Consider the following 23,926-nt stretch of genomic DNA (forward strand, 5'->3'; position numbering starts at 1 on the left):
AATATGGGTGTAGCAGAGAGGAAAAGTTTGAATGTAATGGAGATGAGGTGTCTGAGGAGTATGTGCGGAGTGACGCGTATGGATCGGGTGCGAAATGATGAAGTGCGAAGGAGAACTGGAGTTGTTTGGGAGATGGCTGGTAGAGTTGAGCAGAGGGTGTTGCGATGGTTTGGGCATATGGAGAGAATGGATAATGAGCGATTGGTGAAAAAGATAACTAGATCTGATGTGAGAGGTGTAAGGTTGAGAAGAAGACCACGAATAGGATGGATGGACAGTGTGAAGAGAGTGTTCGATGCGAGAGGGATGTCTGTTGAGCAAGGAAGAGTGGCTGTGCGTGACAGAAATAAATGGAGAGAAACTGTGAATGAATAAGTGATGACGCAGCCCTGAGGGGATATTCTCCCGCATTTTGGTCTGATCAGCTAGTCAGGTCAGGTGTGGGTAAGGGGATGGGTCTGTTATGATGTGGCAGGGGTAAACCAGTTCTGCTGTCGGGCCCTGCTGCGGATGTCACTGATTGCATTGCGCAGTTGACCCTTGTGCGGTGTGGTGTGGTGAGGATCTGTCCGTTTTCCCCTTTGGGGCTAAGATGCGAATGAATGTGTTTGAATGGATGAGTAAATGGGGAGTGTGTTATCCTGTCTCGGCTACCTCCCTTTCCTTGGGGGAAGCAGCCTAGGTATATAGATAGATAGATAGAGGTTAGGGCAAAGGTTGAGGACCCGTGTGCAGTCCAAGGCTGTGTCTGAGGACACACGAGCCTGAGTTTGCATAAGGATTCTCAACTTGCCGACACTAATCGTAAGTGTAGAATTAAGTTTAACCAGTAAACTACACGAGTCCTCGAGACCAACGGCGTCCAGGGACTACGTTTCCTAGTTAAAATTGTACCTAATAAATTAATGGCGACCTCGAATGTACGAAGCTTAGGCTGTCACTCGTATTTTTCAGCTAGAGCTTACCTTTCGTAGCATGTACTGATTGCTGGGCAGAGAGAGTAATTGTAATGTAATAAGAATTTTTGTCTCATTGACACTTTTGATGCTCCACCTTAATTGATTTTGTTGGTACAGCGATGGGTGTAGCAGTTTTGCTGTGCGGGCCAGCTGATTGTCTGCCGCACGCTGCCACCTCTTCTCCTCTGCCTTCATCGTCGCCATATTATTAATATTTACTATCATTTTACACGTAGGTACAGTTACGCTACAACTATCACACCTACACCGTGTATTACATACACCACGCTACACAACAATTAGTTGTCAGTGTAAATGTAGCAAACTTTTGCTCGTTTGACCTGAGTACAGGATTTTCACCGTCGTCACGGAGTTTTTTCCCTCAAGCTTGCCTCTAGTAACATAAATATGAGGTTTTTACGCTCATTGGCGATAGTGATTTTCCCCTGTAGCAGGATAGCACACACACCACAATGTGAATCTTGTGTGACTGAGTTAGGATGTGTATATTGTTACATAGCCTATGATTTCATCATCCTTTGTGTAATTTTAACGCACAGTATGCTGCATGTTTGATCACGAGCGTGTTCTGCCTCAGTCCCACCCTTCTACCGTTATAGTAGAGTAAGTCGTTCTCTCTGTTGTCCAGAGCGGGATTGTCAACTCTGTGTCCCCATGGCTTCATTTGCGCGTCCTTATTACAAGTTGTATCAAGCTCTCCTGGCTCCTATATAATGAGCTCAGTCTCTGCATCATTGCCACTTAGATCTGCTCCTCATTTTGTTCACATCTCTGTCCTCCCCTGTACAGATATTATTATTGTGAGTGCTCAAGAAGTCTCCAACCATCTAGCAGCTGTGTGTAATTTGAGTATAACTGTTGTTGTATTTTTTCTTGTACTGTATAGCATAAGTTTAATTTGTAGGCCTAGTGAAGTTTTTGTAATTCGTGTGGGGTTCTTTATGTCAGTCATTTTTGATAATAGTTTGTATCTGTAATTATTTATCTGGCATTCACTGAGTATTATCTGGTATCTCATTTTATCAGGGCTGACTTAGATAAAATTTACTCTTGCTAATTTCGTGTTAATAGAGGCTATTGCAGTTAACCATATATTTAACCTGTTTTTGCCATTACATTATCCTTATGAGTCCTGAATGTTTTGTTGTTAATTTAAGCATTAAACTTTAACTTGTAATTTTACCTAACTCTTTTGTTTTGAACCTGGAACTTTACGGGACAGTAGTGACTCTTCGTATTCTCACTTAAAGTGTACATTATCTTTCTCTGTTCCGTAACATAAATTTGGCGACCTCATATCAGGATATTCAGGATATTATCATAAGGATATTGTTTGATATTTTGTGACTGTGATATATTCATGATGGCTACTATTTCTACACTTGATGAAGCCAAAGATTTTTTGTCAAATGTGCAAACAGTGTGTGATATAGAAAACAGAACAAAGAATGAACTTAAGCTTGTTGCTCAACAATTGGGAATTGCAGTTCACTCTCATCATTCTAAAGATCAAATTGTTGGCATGATTAATAAAAGCTTGTTTAATGTAACTCCTCCAAATGAGCAAACGCAGATTGAATTAGCTAAGTTACAGCTAGCTCTGCAGGAGGCTAAGGCTAAGGAGGCGGAGTCTCGTGTTAAGGAAGCAAATGCTCGTATTGAAGAGGCACAGGTACAGGCTCAGGCACAAATTGAACTTGCCAGGATTCAGGCAGACCATGAGTATCGCATGAAACAAGGTGGAACTGGATCATCTAGCTCTGATGATTTTGATGTGGCTAAAAATGTTAAACTTGTCCCTCCTCTTAATGAATCTGATTTAACAAAGTATTTTCAGTTGTTTGAGAGGGTAGCTACAGGTTTTAATTGGCCTAAGGAGTATTGGCCAGTACTCCTTCAAACTGTTCTCACCGGTAAAGCTCAAGTAACTTATGCATCTTTGCCTCAGGATCAGTCTGATAATTATGATGTAGTTAAGAGCTTGATTCTTAAGGCCTATGAGCTTGTTCCTGAAGCTTATAGAGTAAAATTTAGGACAACTTATAAGCAAGATAAGCAATCCCATGTTGAGTATGCAAGAATCAAAGAAGATTTGTTAGAGCAGTGGTTAAATTCTAAGAATGTGGATTCTGATTTTGGTAAATTTAAGCAGATGATTTTGCTGGAGGATTTCAAAAGGTGTATTAGTAAAGATGTAAGCCTATATCTTGATGAGAAAAGAATAGATAATTTGTCTGATGCTGCAGTTTTAGCTGATGAGTATGTTCTCACTCACAAGAGATATTCTAGAGAAAAAGGGAAAGCTGAGAGTAAGTACGTTGCCTCTACTCAGAGTACAGGTAACAGGAAAGAGAATAAGGATGATGTTTCTCAGGAAGTAAATACCAGCTTCACCTCTAGATTTCAGAAAAGTAAATGTACTTATTGTAGTAAGCTTGGTCATACTACGGAGAGATGTTTCAGGAGACAGCGTGATGTGAACAAAAAGGAGTCTTTAAATATTCAGTCAATTGGTCTAGTGTCCACTCTTGAGAGTTCCCAGAATTCTTTAACTGAGTTAACTGAACCTGCTTTGAGGGGTAACTTAAATTCTCATGATGGAGCTCCTCTTTTGAGCAGTAACGTGGGTGACACTCTCAAGAGTTCATGTGCTAATTTCCTGTCTGATGGTTTTGTCAGTCCTCTGGACAGTAATGACAGGAAATCAGTTCAAATATATCGTGATACAGGTGCTTGCCAATCCCTTATGCTGACCAGTGTTCTAGGCTCTAATGTTAATTCCTCTGATGAAACTGTAATCTTACAAGGTGTAGGGAATAATTACTTCTCTGTCCCTCTGTGCAGAGTGAATTTAGAGTCTGGTTTTGTTAATGGTTCCGTTATGGTTGGGTTGGTTGAGACACTCCCAATGTCAGGTGTAACTTTCTTACTTGGAAATGATATTGGTGGAAGTCAAGTGTGTCCAGCTCCTCAGTTGTCTAGTGAGCCAGTGGCTGTGTCCCGGGATTGTGATGTCCCTGATGTGTTCCCTGCATGTGCTGTCACTAGGGCTAAGTCTAAAGTTACTGGTGATTTAGAGGATAATGATGATGATGATGTTATCCTAGCTGACACTTTTCTTGCTAATTTGGACCACTCACCAGATGAGGCAGTACCCCGTAGTGTTGATAATTTGTCTCGTCAAGAGTTGGTTGAGTTGCAGGTTGCTGACCCTGAGTTGAAAGGTCTAGCTAACTCTGCTTACAGTGAAGAAGAGTCAGCCGGTGCTTCTACTTGTTATTATGTAAAGTCAGGAGTACTTATGAGGAAGTGGAGACCCCCAACAGCATCAGCCGACTGTGAATGGGAGGTTGTACATCAAGTTGTCATCCCTCGTGTTTGTAGGCAGGATATCATTAGAGTGGCTCATGATTCCAGTTTGGCAGGACACCTTGGAGTGAGGAAGACTGTGGCACGCATTTTGAAACACTTCTACTGGCCAGGTATCTTCAGGGATGTTTCCTGGTATTGTAAGTCTTGTCACACCTGTCAAGTTGTGGGAAAGTGTAATCAGACCGAAAAGGTTGCACCTCTAGTTCCCATTCCTCCTTTTGAGGCGCCTTTCACCCGTGTGTTGGTGGATATTGTGGGCCCTCTTCCTAAGACTTCTTCAGGATTTTCTTATGTGTTGATCATGATTGATATGGCTACTCGTTATCCTGAAGCCATTCCACTTAGAAACATCTCAGCAAAGAACGTGGTTAAGGAAATGCTAGGGTTCTTCACAAAGTTTGGTGTGCCCAAGGAGGTACAGTCAGACCGGGGAAGTAATTTCATGTCAAACGTTTTCAAGCAGTCTCTGAAAGAGTTGGGCATCACCCAGATCACGTCTTCAGCTTACCATCCCCAGACCCAAGGAGTGTTGGAGAGATATCATCAAACACTCAAATCGATGCTCAAGAAATACTGTTTGGAACATCAGAAAGACTGGGATAAAGGTCTTCCATTCGTTGTGTTTGCTGCAAGAGAATCTCCAAATGAATCACTGGGCTTCTCACCTTTTGAACTACTGTTTGGCCATGAAGTAAGAGGACCCCTTAAGCTACTCAAGGAATGCTGGCTGTCGGAGGAAGATGACGTCAACCTGCTGGAGTATGTGATGAATTTCAAAGAACGGCTGTCCACTGCTTTACAGCTGGCGAGAGAGAATTTAGGAGCTGCTCAGGAGAAGATGAAGACTTGGTATGATAAGAAGTCCAGGTTACGCCACTTTCAGCCAGGAGATCAGGTTTTGATTCTGTTACCAGTTCATGGGCAACCTCTTCAAGCCAAGTTTAGTGGTCCTTATTTCGTGGAGAAGAAACTCAGTGATGTCAGCTATGTCATCGCCACACCAGATCGTAGAAAGAGCAAGCAACTATGTCACATCAACATGCTAAAGTTATATCACAGGCGGGACGAAAATAATCCAGTCTGCACTGTAGCTGTTCCACCCGAGTCTGCAAGTGAAGCTCTCCCATGCAGTATGAGCCTGAGTGATAGTTTGGGGAAGAATCCTGATATCATGAATGATCTCCAGACTAAGCTTTCTCATCTACCACCCAAGGAAAGGCAGGAGTTTTCGGCATTACTGCAGGAGTACCCGCAAGTGTTCCGTGCCACTCCAGGAAGAACCACTGTGTTGATGCATGATGTCGATGTTGGAGACGCAAAGCCAATTAAATTGCCTCCTTACCGTGTGAACCCAGTGAAAGTTCCTCTCATCCAGAAGGAGCTTGGCTACCTGTTGGACCACAAGATGATTGAGCCCTGTCAGAGCGAGTGGAGTTCTCCTGTCACTCTAGTCCCTAAGCCAGGTGGGTCACAGAGGCTTTGCATCGACTACAGACGTGTTAATCAGATAACCAAAACAGACACTTACCCTCTCCCTCGTGTGGAAGATTGCATAGACAAGATCGGAAAGGCTAGGTACATAAGTAAGTTTGATCTGTTAAAGGGATACTGGCAAGTACCTATGACTGAACGTGCTAGGGAGATCTCATGTTTTGTAACATTAGGAAAGGCTTTTGCATGTTCAGTAATGCCGTATGGTATGAAGAATGCACCAGCCACATTTCAGAAGCTCATGAATGTTGTAACAGAGGGTTTGGCAGGGTGTGTTGTTTATATTGATGATGTATTAATCTTCAGTGACAATTGGAAAGATCACCTATGCCATGTCAGTAAATTTCTTGACCGTTTAGTTCATGCTAATCTTGTAGCTAATTTATCAAAGTGTGAGTTTGGTCAAGCTAAAGTTCAGTACCTTGGGTATGTAATTGGTGATGGACATGTTGCACCACCAGGAGCTAAGGTTCAGGTTATAAGTGATCTTCCCAGACCTAAAAGTAGGAAAGAGCTACAAAGATTTTTGGGAATGGTAGGTTATTACAGGAGATTTGTTCTTAACTTTTCTATTCTTGTATCACCACTTACAGACCTACTGAAAAAGGGAGTTGAATTTGTCTGGACCGATAACTGTGAATCCTCTTTCAACAAACTTAAAGCTATTCTATTAAGTCAGCCAGTGCTCGCTACTCCAAATTTTGCTAAGCCTTTTAAGATGGCTGTTGATGCAAGTGATACAGGAGCTGGGGCTGTTTTGCTGCAAGAGGATGATCAGGGTATTGAACATCCTGTATCTTATTACAGTAAGAAGTTCACTCCACCTCAAAAGAACTACTCAACTATTGAGAAAGAGCTTTTGGCCTTGATTTTGGGTTTACAGCATTTTTCATTTTATTTGTGTTCTGGTTTTGACCCCATAGTCATTTATACCGATCATAACCCACTGAAATTCCTTAGTAAGTTTAAAGATAAAAATCAGAGATTGACAAGATGGAGTCTACTTCTTCAGGAGTATTCATTAGACATACAACATGTCAAGGGGAAAGAAAATGTTATTGCAGATTGCTTATCCAGACTTTAGACAGATTGTTTTAGAGTAATAAGAAATTTCCTTTGTAAATTTCTTTTTCTTTGTGGGGAGGTGTTACATAGCCTATGATTTCATCATCCTTTGTGTAATTTTAACGCACAGTATGCTGCATGTTTGATCACGAGCGTGTTCTGCCTCAGTCCCACCCTTCTACCGTTATAGTAGAGTAAGTCGTTCTCTCTGTTGTCCAGAGCGGGATTGTCAACTCTATGTCCCCATGGCTTCATTTGCGCGTCCTTATTACAAGTTGTATCAAGCTCTCCTGGCTCCTATATAATGAGCTCAGTCTCTGCATCATTGCCACTTAGATCTGCTCCTCATTTTGTTCACATCTCTGTCCTCCCCTGTACAGATATTATTATTGTGAGTGCTCAAGAAGTCTCCAACCATCTAGCAGCTGTGTGTAATTTGAGTATAACTGTTGTTGTATTTTTTCTTGTACTGTATAGCATAAGTTTAATTTGTAGGTCTAGTGAAGTTTTTGTAATTCGTGTGGGGTTCTTTATGTCAGTCATTTTTGATAATAGTTTGTATCTGTAATTATTTATCTGGCATTCACTGAGTATTATCTGGTATCTCATTTTATCAGGGCTGACTTAGATAAAATTTACTCTTGCTAATTTCGTGTTAATAGAGGCTATTGCAGTTAACCATATATTTAACCTGTTTTTGCCATTACATTATCCTTATGAGTCCTGAATGTTTTGTTGTTAATTTAAGCATTAAACTTTAACTTGTAATTTTACCTAACTCTTTTGTTTTGAACCTGGAACTTTACGGGACAGTAGTGACTCTTCGTATTCTCACTTAAAGTGTACATTATCTTTCTCTGTTCCGTAACAATATATATATATATATATATATATATATATATATATATATATATATATATATATATATATCCACAAATTTTTTCCCATAAGGAAAAAATTTCATTTTGAAGGAGCATAATGTCACGAATCAAATTCGCGACATTTTACTTTTGTGAGAAACCACGAACTATTAGTGGAAAACTCACTGTGTATCGTTCAGTTAACCTTTTCTCTCTCCATTTCGATGGTATACTTTTTTCAAAACATTCGTCACTGTTTCAAAAGTGACCGTTCTAATGCACGTCATTAAGTGCTCTACTGAGCGATATTATTGTTTCTATATTGTTCGCCCCTGCTTGCCTCAACCGTTGGCCACGCCTTCTTCCGGCTGGCCTGTGCATCCTACCACACGCATCGTATTTGAATCAGTCTTTTGTCTGTCGCAACGGAGTGTGGTTCTGTGCTCCAGTAGTGAGAGTGAGAGAGGTCATCTAGCACCCAGACTTCACTAGACTACAGTTCTTCAGGCTCCCACCCTGCCTTGGTGATACGCTACATTGACCAGTCTTTCCTTTTTGCATTTTCCTAGGTTTAAGAGGTTAGCTTCTGAGTGAGCGAGTGAGTGCAATCTCTTTATTTTGAATTCACTTTGAGATGTAACGTTAAATTTATTCCTTTGTAATCAATAATTTTAACACTTCTTTTTCTTTGAGCTTAATGTATTGTAAACTTGTGTTTCATTTCTCCATAATTAAGCTAATTTCCTTTATACCTCCAAGCTTGCATAAACGCTTTGCCATTCATAACTGGTACTTAGGCCAGTCTTGTTGTATTGAGCTTAAAATCCGTTGTGCCTTCTAGGAGTTAACGCATCAGCAAGAACCTGATGTCATTAATAGTATTAGTTATTTATTGTCAGGGGTGAAGTCACTTTCTCCAGAGGCTAACAGTACTAATAAACAGCAATTGCGAGTAATTAGTCTCTGCTGTGTACTGTTGAGAAAGTTTATAAATTCTCGTTCTGAGAGAATTGGCGAATCAAGCCAGTATAAAGTAATCATTGCTTGATTTTAGCAAGACAATTCATTGTCCCTGCTCTTCAGTATTATTGAGAATTATCTTTTAATATTGTATTTATTTTATAAACCCCGTGACATAAACACTGTATAAAAATAATTAATCGTGCCTAATTTAAGCCGTTTCATCCAGTGGTACATAGTTTATGGAAATTATAATAACGATGCTAATTTTGTTAACACATTTTGAAGATGAACTAGTGATGGTCCACAAGAGATGATGACCTTTGATAAGAATAGGCATTACTAACGTGCAGATCCCTCTGATATACAGAAGACTTACAGAGATCATAGTAAATACACCCAAACTTATACCATCATACCTTTCTTCAGTGAAACAGCTCTAGCATATATTAAGTATGAATGGTGGTATTAATGACCAAACAGCGAGATGTGGTTAAGTGGCACCATTTGTCGCGCGTAAGAGACTGCTGGACCTCAGAGATCAGTCTATGTATTTTTTTCTTATCAGTTAGGCACAACAACAACAACAACAACAAAAAAGCAGTTGTATAGTGTTTGTGCCGCGACCCCTAAGCCAGCCCAGGTCTCTCTATATCAACAGTGACGAGGCACAATACAAATCTCCGACGAACTGGGAGAGTTGCAGGTGATCCATTCCCAAAATATACGGATCACATAGCTTTATACCTTTTTACCTCGGTCCAGTCATCCTGCCATCTCTTCATCACAATTTATTACTCACACTCCACAAGAAAAGAAAATAATTTTTCTGGGAAACAATTATGATGGCGCATCACTTACATATTTTATAAGCTCATTCTCCTTCATGAAATATTATAACCGTCCACTTCCCACAAAAACGCAGAAATAAAAAAATACTTATGCCTGAAGGCAAACAGACACACAATCCAAACAAGTTAACAGACCTTCCTGTACCCCCAACACAAATGCATACATACACACACATACACAGACATAAAATTCCAAGCACAACCTAAACACCCCTTGATCGAAAATGGCACCTTTCATCTTGGATCAGTCTAAAACACCGAGAAACTCATCAAACAACACAAAGCAACCTGCCTCCACCTTCATAGCACAACACGACAAAATCCTCGTCCCATTCCCAAACTCCAAATCCCTCTCCCTCCCTCCACCTCTTCCTAAAACTCAGAGAGGGGGTTAGTCGGGATCGTGTTGGTTGAATGAACATACTGTGTCAACAAAAGGGCAACTCCGGGTCACAGAGATACCTTTGACCACAGCTATACCTTTTTAAGTGCCTATTTTTTGTTTTCGAGCCCATGGAATCATCATTCTATGTGTGGGGAGTAAGTGTGTGTGAAGAAAAAGCATGCGTGTAAACAGTGAGTACATGTGACCTAACATGGGTGAGTGCAGGTAAGTCTGTATATGAGCTATTATGCATACAAGAAAACCTAAAGTGAATGATCAGATGACTGTTTGCATCAACACAGTAGTATATATAGAAAACTGTATCATATATTAGAAGACCACCGCTAACAGTCAATCTAGTTTAGAAATGGCCTCCTTCTGGTACTCAAGAGTAAAATAAATGATGATGATGATAATAATAAATATATATATATTAATGATAATAATAATAATAATAATAATAATAATAATAAATCTATCTATTGCCAGACGTCTTAATCCCATACGGGGTGCCACAAACAAATCGCCTCCACGTCGCCCTGTCTCCCGCCATTTCACTGCCATACTCCCAACTCACACACCCCTCCCTCATATACGTCTCCACTCCATCCCTCCATCTCATCCTTGGCCTCCCCCTCCCTCTCTCCCCCTCCACCTCACTCACATACACTCTCCTTGTTAGTCTCTCACTCTCCATCCTCTCCACATGGCCAAACCACCTCAGTGTGTTTCTCCTAACGCCTCCTATCTCATACACATCCACACCACAACGCTCCTTTATATCCTCATTTGTCAGTCTGTCTCTCCATGTGACTCCACAGGCTCCTCTTAAATACCTAATTTCCACTGTTCTCACTCTTGACTTGTGTCCCACCAACAACGTCCAAGCTTCATTTCCATACGTTAGAGTTGGTATCACAATACTGTCATGTTGTTACTTTTTCAAAAACCATGCTCACTTCCCTGTTTCTTATCACTGCTTTCAAGGAACCAGCAACCTTCCTTCCATGTTGTACCCTTTAAAGCACTTCACCCTCAAACTTCCATCCTTACTCATTACACTACCCAAGTACTTCAACGTACTCACATTTTCCATTTCCTCATAATCCAACCTCACTGTACATTCACTGACTTCACTTCTCTCAAAGACCATCACTTTACTCTTCCCTACATTCACCTTTAGATTCCGTTTCTTATACACTCTTCCAAACTCATCCACCAAGTCTTGGAGCTCCTCTTCGTCTTCACTTAACAACACTGTATCATCTGCAAACAACAGTACAGGGAGTTTCCAAATACTGCTCTCTCTCACTAGAACCACTCCAGCATCCGCTGCCCTACCTTGCATATCTTTTATAACCACATCCATGTACAGATTGAACAAACATGGAGACAAGACACATCCCTGTTTCAACCCAACTTCAAATAGAAAAATTCACTCAGTTCACTATCCACACGCACTGCAGCCTTAGCACCCTCATACATACTCTTCACAGCATTCAAGAACTTCCCATAATAATAATAATAATAATAATAATAACATAAATAATGACAACAACAACAACAACAACTACTACTACTACTACTACTAATTATTATTATTATTATTATAATTTTAAATTAAAAGTTTCACAAACTCTTCCGGAATAAGAAATCTTATCTACTTTGCTTGTTGGAAAGTGATTGTATTCAGCTCTGGAGTGGCGTTAAGTCCTGCTGGAGGATAAATAGTTATTGTATCAAATACTGCAATCCTTTAAGACAATCATCTGCTTTACCTGGCCACTCAAGAACGAACCCTGTGATAAGGCTTCTGATAGCAGATTACTAATGGCAAAAAGAATTATTGGACCACCTGACCTCGCAAAAACTGGGCCTTCCAGAAACGAAGGCAAGAACCAAGTGAGCTCCAGTGTCCTGATATGATAATCCTGATATCAATAAGAGTAGTTCCTTCCCTTATGAATAATCCCACCTAGCCAAACCAAACAAAATTACGGGTATTAATCACTTAACCAGACAATTAGTTATCATACAGGGATCAGGGAGGAAAGACAAACCAGGGGATGGATCACTATCTGGCCCAGCATTGAAATCTTCCATATGGAGCGATAGATGATATTTTTGTAGCCACTGCCTTTAACTGGATATCCAAGTGGAACTATGAACAAAGTAAAAGCAATGGCATTTCTGAAGAGCTCGACCGTATTTCAGTTTTGCCTCAGACTTATCTGACTTTCGTGCTGAAATTAGAAGTGCAAAGAAGATGTGATGGTGTACAGTACAAAAGAACTCACGAATAATTTTGTGGGTAAGTTGTGCTTACCGTCATCAAAGGTTTTACACAGCTTCGCCGGCTTTTCCAGAGGCTATATCTATCTATCTATCTATCTAACTATATATATATATATATATATATATATATATATATATATATATATATATATATATATATATATATATACATGTGCATAGATACTGTAGATAGATAGATAAAATAACTGATAACAAAACAAAAATAATCACAACTTTCCTCATGGCTCATGACAAGACCACGTCACAAAAATCATGTCACAAGGTACTACCACAGGAACTACGAAGCTGCCAAACTTTATGTATAGTCGCCTGCATGAGTTCTTTTCCTCTCTGCCACGTACAGTCGCCAAACTTTCCACCTGGGCCACCCAGCCGCGAGAGGTGAGTAACGGGTGCTGGCAACAGTGTATCTGTTTGTTTGTGTGTACATGCTCGACGAAAGTTCGTATCATCAATCTCTCTTCACCCGTAGTGAACCTCCGTCAAAGTTCATCCCATAGATGGCTGGGTACGGAGCTGGGTGGGGAGAAAAATGTCTTAGATGTAAGGCAGCTCTCCCATCGACTCAGCCAGTTGCATGAAACTGGTCACACGGAAAATTGTGTGCCACAGGTCGCGCTGACCAAAGCCAAATAAATTTGACTATAATAATTTTATAATAGGGCAATATATATAATATTTTGATAGATACATACACTATTATATATATACAATAATATATATTATACTATATTTACTTGGCCTTAGTCCGTGCAACCTGTGGCTGGCAACAATTCCATGCAGCCGGTTTCCTGCAACTGGTCGAGCCGGTGGGAGAGATGCTTAAGGGTGGAGCTTGGAATACATAGTGAAAGCCAGGGCAGGCGCCGGACGGGGGTTGGGGGGCGGGTTACGTTATTCATACCGCCAGTGATAATAATTGCCGAACTAGTTTTTGAGGTCCATTAGCATTCTGCTAAATATTTGCATTCTTAACAACACTAAATATTTTATTTTCTATGTTATTTTCACATTGTTATCACAGCATGTTAATGCACTATATACTGGAATCGCTCCAAGCCTTTCTCTCTCACTCTTTCCTTATATCAGCAATTCCATTTCACAGGGTTATCACTTGATACCATTATCAGTATAGGTTGAAGAGGAATGCTTTTACCTAACACGTACGTCCAGTTACAAGTACGATTACCTGCCATATTCACATCATGAATGGCACTGACAAATAAACATTAGGATGATGTTCAGACACTGTTAACGGATGCTTACTTCCTCGTTGGTAGTACTTCAGGCAGATATTTTTATGTGTTCTGTGGTGTACCACGAAGAGGTAGGAGATTAAAATAATGTCACCTCGACAGGCAAAGAGGTTATGCATACTGTTGTCGAATGTGGCTATTATATCAGCTATGATAATGACTTACTGTATTATGTGTCATATGACTAAGGTCATTACAGCACACCTTTATAGTCCATTCATCTAACGAATGACTGTATTACACATTACAAGGAAAACTGACTGTGAGCGGTGCCGCTTATGTGTGAGGTCACACATTTACACGTTCATCGATTCTTCACCGAACAACATTATCTCACATTATAGCAATATGAAGACTCCACCTCTCCATCACAGTATGCGAAAGCTTCCAGTCATTTTAAGCACAAATGGTATGGATTCATGAATAGTTGGGACATATGTATCACCACTGCCTGTGACATTACTTATGTGATTGGTAAATGGAACATAACGAACATAAATTATCATTACAGGCTGGAACACTTTTTTTTTTTTTCTTTTTAATCCCACGAACCTAGACACTTTAGCTCCCGTCACCGAGGCCCGGGGTGCGAGGATATGTGATGTTGGTTGCTGACTGGTTGCTACTAAGACCTAGGTCATAAGATAAGGGCTTGGTGTTTAAAAGGAGAAACCCATCTTTTCTGACTGGGGTGGAACCGCGTCACACGGATCGGCTGGCGGAAATGTTAACTGTCACGTCACCAACAGTACTGTTTCACAAATTTAATATATTAACTAATAAAGCAATTGCCGTGTTTGCATTGCAAGCACAGTGATCCACGTAATGATTAAGTTATAAACCATGGGTTTATCATGTAATAATGATAAAGAATACATTTATAAATAAGTAATGTAAAGATGCGGTCTTTTAGATTTTTTTACTTATTGTTTTCAATACTCGCATTATCCAATACCTTCAAGAAGTTCCTTTGAAATTCTATTGGCTAAAAATTGTCGACCGAATATTGGGATGAACTCTGACTGAGATTCACTACAGAACACAAGAGTTGATGATCCGAATTTTCGTCGAGCATGTACACACGAACAAACAGATACACTGTTACCAGCACCTGTTGCCCACCTCTCGCGGCTGGGTGGCCCAGGTGGAAAATTTGGCGACTGTACATACGAGTATTGCATTTGTGGCAACATCGAAACTTGTTACACAATAAATGGTTACTTACAACAAAGCCTCCATTAATGATCGTGTACATTCCACTTTATAAAATCAAGTAATGCATGATACCCGCTTTACTAGCTATAAAACGGAATTCCGCTGGTAACTTTACATATACATGAGAACCATAAATGGGAAGCACAGCGGTGTAAGGCGCTAGTGGGTGTTAATGGCAGGATGTTTGTGCATCAGTTCGAATCCCTAAGAGGTGTGTGGAGGTTTTGTGATCAGTAATGACAAAACAAGCGCAGGATTGTCACCTATCTCTGAATGATTTTAACTACAACACCAACCCTTAGAACCTACCCTTGCAAGAGGTAATACTGGTCTCGTTTGGTCATTATCACTGCAAACCACAACTCCACAGGCGAAATCTGCACTCCTTCAATTCCATGAAATAATTTATATGTTATCATTACTATTATTAGACAATTACAGGTATTTCTGCAGAGGGAAGGAAATAGTTACGAAATTTTGGTTGAGCCTTTTTTCCTAACTCGGCCACTACCAATAGTTTCATTAAAGTTGGCACGATCGTCTGGATGTAACACTAAACTACTAATAGGTCACAGGATTCAAGGGTTTAGGGTATCTAAATAAAAGCGTGTGGAAGTGGGTGAGTCCTTTTGCCTTGTGTGCTATGAGGCTTTCGTGTGTGTGTGGGGGGGGGGGTAAGTCTGTTACTGTGCTTACATGCTCGTACATAAAATGTTCACAGAAGCTCTACCTGACAAAATCTCTCTCTCTCTCTCTCTCTCTCTCTCTCTCTCTCTCTCTCTCTCTCTCTCTCTCTCTGCCATCTGAAGGATAAAAGATGAGACAAATATCATAAACAGCAAGCTTCGAAAAGCAAGGAAGTGAAAAATATAAAGAAATACACAAAAAATAAAATGTCAACAATCGGACTGAATTAGATCTGGCTGTGGCAGCATCAGAATTACTGGCACGTAGAAGGGAATAGTGGTGCGGTTCGCCAGTAAGAAACATGCAAATTACGGAATCATGTATTGCCGCCTCACCACAAATGCACAGTAAATGTAATTAACTCGGTAAATCCTGACGTTATTACAGACGTTTTAGAGGTGCAGATGTAGCGTTGCAAGAGGCAGGATCAACCACCAGAACATCGCCGTAGCTATATTTATTTATCTATTTATTTATTTATTTTTTTTTTTTTTATATGTCCGACTCTGGGCATAGGCTTCACAGCCTGCTCCCACGACCCAGTAGTCCTCCTACATACCATGCACCTCTACATGTCACCACTTCGGTGCTAACATCCACCGTCCATATTGAATACACGCAAGGGCTGTCTCATACAGGACTGGTATATTGATATTAGTGGGGGTATTTTTACGACATGTCGGCGGGTCTTCTGGTAGATCAGTAAATTATGACTTTATGAAATTCAAATTTTTAAACTGTTCCCTGCCCCAGCGGGGATTTGAACATGGGTCCGGCAGGACTGCAGGCCACCTTACTACCGATTGAGCCACCGCCTCCCCCATCTATCTATCCTTGTGTCTATCTGCCTGTCTATTTATATCTATGTAAATGCACAAGGCACTGGCGACATTACCAATGCATCTAAGGTGAGGTGAGAGGCGGAGAGGGTAAGAGAGCGCAGGCGTGAAGAGTGAGATGACAGCGTATATGTAAGGTGAGAGGCGGGAGGGCTTGGGGGCAGTGGTGAAGTGTCAACCAAATCAATTACTGTGCCATCATCAAAAGTCGTTTCGAAGGCGTGGAGGCAGCCGGCATCAGTGTAGCAAGCAACATCACCAGACAAATGAGCATCTACAAGGGCAGGTTGTGGCGTGTATGATTTGACCCCTCTTGACCTAGTACACCAGGGCTATTTCTGGCGACTACGCTCATTTGTTTTATAATCTGGTCCCCCCATTATGATGCAAAGCAGTCGTTAATCCTGATAACATCTGGCATTTGGCATTTTCTTATACTTATTTCGACTGGCGGGTATATGAGCGGGGACGAATGGAAGCATACGAATCGTGAAACAGTTACTGTCAGCTATAACGTAGTCTTGTGTCCATATGTCAGTACGTTTCGTCCAGGGTGACCGTGATAATAACGTCCCAAAGCATTTCTACATCTCATCACGATCTACTCCCCTCCTGGGTGTGAGGGACGAGAATTGATGAAATCGTTCCTTCTACTAAGCTGAGCTGGTTGTTGAGAGCATCTTCCTTTCGGCCTATGACACAAGTGAAATGCACTGCAGAAAAGGATCACATGATCGCTTCATAGATTCAGCAGCTGTGCAGGGGAAACACTAAATCAGACCCAGACTCAACCGCAAAGAACTGGGTTTAGGATGGAAAGCAATGCAATATTTCCAAAAAAATCTGCAGAAAAGGTGGCGAAAAACATTAAAAGAATTGTGCTGCGTGTTGCTGGAGGGAGGGGGAGGTTATGTGGAAAAGTATGGAGAGTGGATAGGGACAATAGAGACTCAAAATCAACTTGGATTCTCGATCTGCCAGGAAAATATATATGTACATAATGGTAATAACAACAGGTGTGAGTTTGATTTCACTCATCAAGTGAGGTGCCACACACTAATCACTGACACTGGTTATTTCGAGGTTTCAAATTAGGGTGGCAGGGCAAGCAAGAAAACAAGCATACCGTATAAGGAGTTTGTTAACAGAGACCATGTTCCAAAGCTCAACCAGATGGCCATGACCAAAACGCCTATCAGTCTGTGCCACAAATGATAACATTACCCTTCCTCGTTTCAAGCTGCCCTCCTTCACGTATTTCTCCATTTTGAGTCATCCCTCTCCATCATCTTCATCGTTAATGATCAGGAGGGTGAGATGTATCCCGAGTGAGATCTGTGGCCATATGTGAGGCAGTGAAGCCGGCAGGTGGTGAGGCTAGAGATGGTCACAGTGAAAAGTATGGGCACGTGGGATGTAAGGGCTGGGGGGTGTGAGATGGGTTGTTTGAGTTTGAATATGTTCGACGGTCTGAGATGTGCTGGTGGGAAATTAAGAGTGGGGATGATGTAGATATTGTTACGGAACAGAGAGAGATAATGAACACTTCAAGAATCTAAAATCACTACTGTCCAGCAAAGTTCCAGGTTCAAAACAAAAGACTTCGGTAAAATTAAAAGTTAAAGTTTAATGCTCAAACTAACAACTAAACATTCAGGACTCATAAGGATAATGTAATGGCAAAAACAGGTTAAATATATGGTTAACTGCAATAGCCTCTATTAACACGAATTTAGCAAGAACAAACTTATCTAAGTCAGCCCTGATAAAATGAGAAAACCGGATAATGCTCAGTTAATGCAAGATATAATATTATTACGGACACAAAATAGTACTAACTCTGGCTGACATTAAAAACTTTATATGAATCACAAAAACCCTACCACGCCCGCGAATCAATGCCTCAGGCTATACAGTACAAGAAAAATGGTAATAACACTTATACTGAAATTATACAGCAGCTAGACGGTTGGAGCCTTCCTGAGCACTCACAATAATAATACACTATACAGGGGAGGACAGAGATGTGAACAAAATGAGGAGTAGATCTAAGTGGCAACTAATGCAGAGACTGAGCTCATTATATAGGGGGCCGGCAGAGCTTGATTCAACTTGCAAGAAGGACGCGCAAATGAGGGCACAGAGGACGAAGAGTTGACACTCCCACTCTGAACAACAGAAAGAACGACTTACTCTACTATAAGGGGGAGAAGAGGGGAGTGAGGTAGAACACGCAAGCCTGGTCACTATTGAAGCCACGAGGCGAATCGTGATCAAACATGCAGCATACTGTACGTTAGAATTATACAAAGGATGATGAAATCATAGGCTATGTAACACCTCCCCACAAAGAAAAAGAAATTTACAAAGGAAATCTCTTATTACTCTAAAACAATCTGTCTAAAGTCTAGATAAGCAATCTGCAATAACAAGTTCTTTCCCCTTGACATGTTGTATGTCTAATGAATACTCCTGAAGAAGTAGACTCCATCTTGTCAATCTCTGATTTTTATCTTTAAACTTACTAAGGAATTTCAGTGGGTTATGATCGGTATAAATGACTATGGGGTCAAAACCAGAACACAAATAAAATGAAAAATGCTGTAAACCCAAAATCAATGCCAAAAGCTCTTTCTCAATAGTTGAGTAGTTCTTTTGAGGTGGAGTGAACTTCTTACTGTAATAAGATACAGTGTGTTCAATACCCTGATCATCCTCTTGCAGCAAAATAGCCCCAGCTCCTGTATCACTTGCGTCAACAGCCATCTTAAAAGGCTTAGCAAAATTTGGAGTAGCGAGCACTGGCTGACTTAATAGGATAGCTTTAAGTTTACTGAAAGAGGATTCACAGTTATCGGTCCAGACAAATTTAACTCCCTTTTTCAGTAGGTCTGTAAGTGGTGATGCAAGAATTGAAAAGTTAAGAACAAATCTCCTGTAATAACCTACCATTCCCAAAAATCTTTGTAGCTCTTTCCTATTTTTAGGTCTGGGAAGATCACTTATAACCTGAACCTTAGCTCCTGGTGGTGCAACATGTCCATCACCAATTACGTACCCAAGGTACTGAACTTTAGCTTGACCAAACTCACACTTTGATAAATTAGCTACAAGATTAGCCTGAACCAAACGCTCAAGAAATTTACTGACATGGCATAGGTGATCTTTCCAATTGTCACTGAAGATTAATACATCATGAATATAAACAACACACCCTACCAAACCCTCTGTTGCAACATTCATGAGCTTCTGAAAAGCTGCTGGTGCATTCTTCATACCATATGGCATTACAGAACATGCAAAAGTCTTTCCTAGTGTTACAAAACGTGAGATCTCCCTAGCACGTTCAGTCATAGGTACTTGCCAGTATCCCTTTAACAAATCAAACTTACTTATGTACCTAGCCTTTCCGATCTTGTCTATGCGATCTTCCACACGAGGGAGAGGGTAAGTGTCTGTTTTGGTTATCTGATTAACACGTTCTTAGTCGATGCAAAGCCGCTGTGACCCACCTGGCTTAGGGACTAGAGTGACAGGAGAACTCCACTCGCTCTGACAGGGCTCAATCATCTTGTGGTCCAACAGGTAGCCAAGCTCCTTCTGGATGAGAGGAACTTTCACTGGGTTCACATGGTAAGGATGCAGTTTAATTGGCTTTGCGTCTCCAACATCGACATCATGCATCAACACAGTGGTTCTTCCTGGAGTAGCACGGAACACTTGCGGGTACTCCTGCAGTAATGCCGAAAACTCCTACCTTTCCTCAGGAGCTAGATGAGAAAGCTTAGTCTGGAGATCATTCATGATATCAGTATTCTTCCCCAAACTATCACTCAGGCTCATGCTGCATGGGAGAACTTCACTTGCAGACTCGGATGGAACAGCTACAGTGCAGATTGGGTTATTTTCGTCCCGCCTGTGATATAACTTTAGCATGTTGATGTGACGAAGTTGCTTGTTCTTTCTACGATCTGGTGTGGCGATGACATAGTTGACATCACTGAGTTTCTTCTCCACGAAATAAGGACCACTAAACTTGGCTTGAAGAGGTTGCCCATGCACTGGTAGCAGAATCAAAACCTGATCTCCTGGCTGAAAGTGGCATAACCTGGACTTCTTATCATACCAAGTCTTCATCTTCTCCTGAGCAGCTCCGAAATTCTCTCTCGCCAGTTGTAAAGCAGTGGACAGCCGTTCCTTGAACTTCATCACATACTCCAGGAGGTTGACGTCATCTTCCTCCGACAGCCAGCATTCCTTGAGTAGCTTAAGGGGTCCTCTTACTTCATGGCCAAACAGTAGTTCAAAGGGTGAGAAGCCCAGTGATTCATTTGGAGATTCTCTTGCGGCAAATACAAAGAATGGAAGACCTTTATCCCAGTCTTTCTGATGTTCCAAACAGTATTTCCTGAGCATCGATTTGAGTGTTTGATGATATCTCTCCAACGCTCCTTGGGTCTGGGGATGGTAAGCTGAAGACGTGATCTGGGTGATGCCCAACTCTTTCAGAGACTGCTTGAAAACATTTGACATGAAATTACTTCCCCGGTCTGACTGTACCTCCTTGGGCAGACCAAACTTGGTGAAGAACCCTAGCATTTCCTTAACCACGTTCTTTGCAGAGATATTTCTAAGTGGAATGGCTTCAGGATAACGAGTAGCCATATCAATCAGGGTCAACACAAGAAAATCCTGAAGAAGTCTTAGGAAGAGGGCCCACAATATCCACCAACACACAGGTGAATGGCGCCTCAAAAGGAGGAATGGGAACTAGAGGTGCAACCTTTTTCTCTGATTACACTTCCCCACAACTTGACAGGTGTGACAAGACTTACAATACCAGGAAACATCTCTGAAGATACCTGGCCAGTAGAAGTGTTTCAAAATGCGTTCCACAGTCTTCCTCACTCCAAGGTGTCCTGCCAAACTGGAATCATGAGCCACTCTAATGATATCCTGCCTACAAACACAAGGGATGACAACTTGATGTAGAACCTCCCATTCACAGTCGGCTGATGCTGTTGGGGGTCTCCACTTTCTCATAAGTACTCCTGACTTAATATAATAACAAGTAGAAGCACCACCTGACTCTTCCTCACTGCAAGCAGAGTTAGCTAGACCTTTCAACTCATGGTCAGCAACTTGCAACTCAACCAACTCTTGACGAGACAAATTATCAACACTACGGGGTACTGCCTCATCTGGTGAGTGGTCCAAAATAGCAAGAAAAGTGTCAGCTAGGATAACATCATCATCATCATTATCCTCTAAGTCACCAGTAACTTTAGACTTAGCCCTCGTGACAGCACATACAGAGAACACATCAGGGACATCACAATCCTGGGTTGCAGTCACTGGTTCACTAGACAACTGAGGAGCTGGACACACTTGACTTCCACCAATATCATTTCGAAGTAAGAAAGTTACACCTGACATTGGGAGTGTCTCAACCAACCCAACCATAACTGAACCATTAACAAAACCAGACTCTAAATTCACTCTGCACAGAGGGACAGAGAAGTAATTATTCCCTACACCTTGTAAGATTACAGTTTCATCAGAGGAATTAACATTAGAGCCTAGAACAAGGGTCAGCATAAGGGATTGGGAAGCACCTGTGTCACGATATATTTTAACTGATTTCCTGTCATTACTGTCCAGAGGACTGACAAAACCATCAGACAGGAAATTTGCACATGAACTCTTGAGAGTGTCACCCACGTTAATGCTCAAAAGAGGAGCTTCATCATGAGAATTTAATTTACCCCTCAAAGCAGGTTCAGTTAACTCGGTTAAAGAATTCTGGGAACTCTCAAGGGTGGACACTAGACCAATTGACTGAATATTTAAAGACTCCTTTTTGTTCACATCACGCTGTCTCCTGAAATATTTCTCCGCAGTATGACCAAGCTTACTAAAATAAGTACATTTACTTTTTTGAAATCTAGAGGTGAAGCTGGTATTTACTTCCTGAGAAACATCATCTTTATTCTCTTTCCTGTTACCTGTACTCTGAGTAGAGGCAACGTACTTACTCTCAGCTTCCTTTTTTCTTTAGAATATCTCTTGTGAGTGAGAACATATTCATCAGCTAAAACTGCAGCATCAGACAAATTATCTATTCTTTTCTCATCAAGATATAGGCTTACATCTTTATTAATACACCTTTTGAAGTCCTCCAGCAAAATCATCTGCTTAAATTTATCAAAATTAGATTTTACATTCTTAGAATTTAACCACTGCTCTAACAGATCTTATTTGATTTTTGCATACTCAACATGGGATTGCTTATCTTGCTTATAAGTGGTCCTAAATTTTACTCTATAGGCTTCAGGAACAAGCTCATAGGCCTTAAGAATCAAGCTCTTAACTACATCATAATTATCAGATTGATCCTGAGGCAAAGATGCATAAGTTACTTGAGCTTTACCAGTGAGAACACTCTGTAGGAGTACTGGCCAATACTGAGCCAATTAAAACCTGTAGCTACCATCTCAAACAACTGAAAATACTTCGTTAAATCAGATTCATCAAAAGGAGGGACAAGTTTAACATTTTTAGCCACATCAAAATCATCAGATCTAGATGATCCAGTTCCACCTTGTTTCATGCGATACTCATGGTCTGCCTGAATCCTAGCAAGTTCAATTTGTGCCTGAACCTGTGCCTGTGCCTGTGCCTCCTGAATATGAGCCTGAGACTCAGCCTCCTTAGCATTTGCCTGAAACTCAGCCTCCTTAGCATGAGCCTGAAACTGAGCCTCCTTAGCACGGGCCTCCTGCAGGGCTAGCTGTAACTTAGCTATTTCAATCCGAGTTTGCTCATCTGGAGGAGTTACATTAAACAAGCTTTTATTAATCATGCCAGCAATTTGAGCTTTAGAATGATGAGAGCGAACAGCAATTCCCAATTGTTGAGCAACAAGCTTAAGTTCATTCTTTGTTCTGCTTTCTACATCACACACTGTTTGCACATTTGACAAAAAAATCTTTGGCTTCATCAAGAGTAGTAAGAGTAGACATCATGAATAAATCACAGTCACAAAATATCAAGCAATATCCTTATGATAATATCCTGAATATCCTGATAAGAGGTCGCCAAATTTATGTTACGGAACAGAGAGAGAGAATGAACACTTCAAGTGAGAATACTAAAATCACTACTGTCCCGCAAAGTTCCAGGTTCAAAACAAAAGACTTTGGTAAAATTAAAAGTTAAAGTTTAATGCACAAACTAACAACTAAACATTCAGGACTCATAAGGATAATGTAATGGCAAAAACAGGTTAAATATATAGTTAACTGCAATAGCCTCTATTAACACGAATTTAGCAAGAACAAACTTATCTAAGTCAGCCCTGATAAAATGAGAAAACAGGATAATGCTCAGTTAATGCAAGATACAATATTATTACGGATACAAAATATTACTAACTCGGGCTGACATTAAATACTTTACATGAATCACAAAAACCCTACCAGGCCCACGAATCAACGCCTCAGGCTATACAGTACAAGAAAAATGGTAATAACACTTATACTCAAATTATACAGCAGCTAGATGGCTGGAGACTTCCTGAGCACTCACAAGAATAATACACTATACAGGGGAGGACAGAGATGTGAACAAAATGAGGAGTAGATCTAAGT

The 23,926-nt window shown here is 40.9% G+C and overlaps 1 protein-coding gene across 1 annotated transcript in view; it reads left to right on the forward strand.

Annotated features, from left to right (window-relative positions):
• LOC145403575 (uncharacterized) overlaps positions 1–16,913 on the forward strand; it is a 119,193-nt gene extending 102,280 nt beyond the window's left edge. The window contains exon 4 of the mRNA XM_080275256.1: positions 16,816–16,913. Within this exon, the coding sequence (XP_080131382.1) occupies positions 16,816–16,913 (98 nt within the window). The remainder of the gene's footprint in view (positions 1–16,815) is intronic.
• Positions 16,914–23,926: the final 7,013 nt, after the last annotated feature.

The sequence above is a fragment of the Coenobita brevimanus genome, chromosome 7 (assembly GCF_032717465.1).
Source record: "Coenobita brevimanus isolate Jiangsu-jjx chromosome 7, ASM3271746v2, whole genome shotgun sequence".
Classification (NCBI taxonomy): domain Eukaryota; kingdom Metazoa; phylum Arthropoda; class Malacostraca; order Decapoda; family Coenobitidae; genus Coenobita; species Coenobita brevimanus.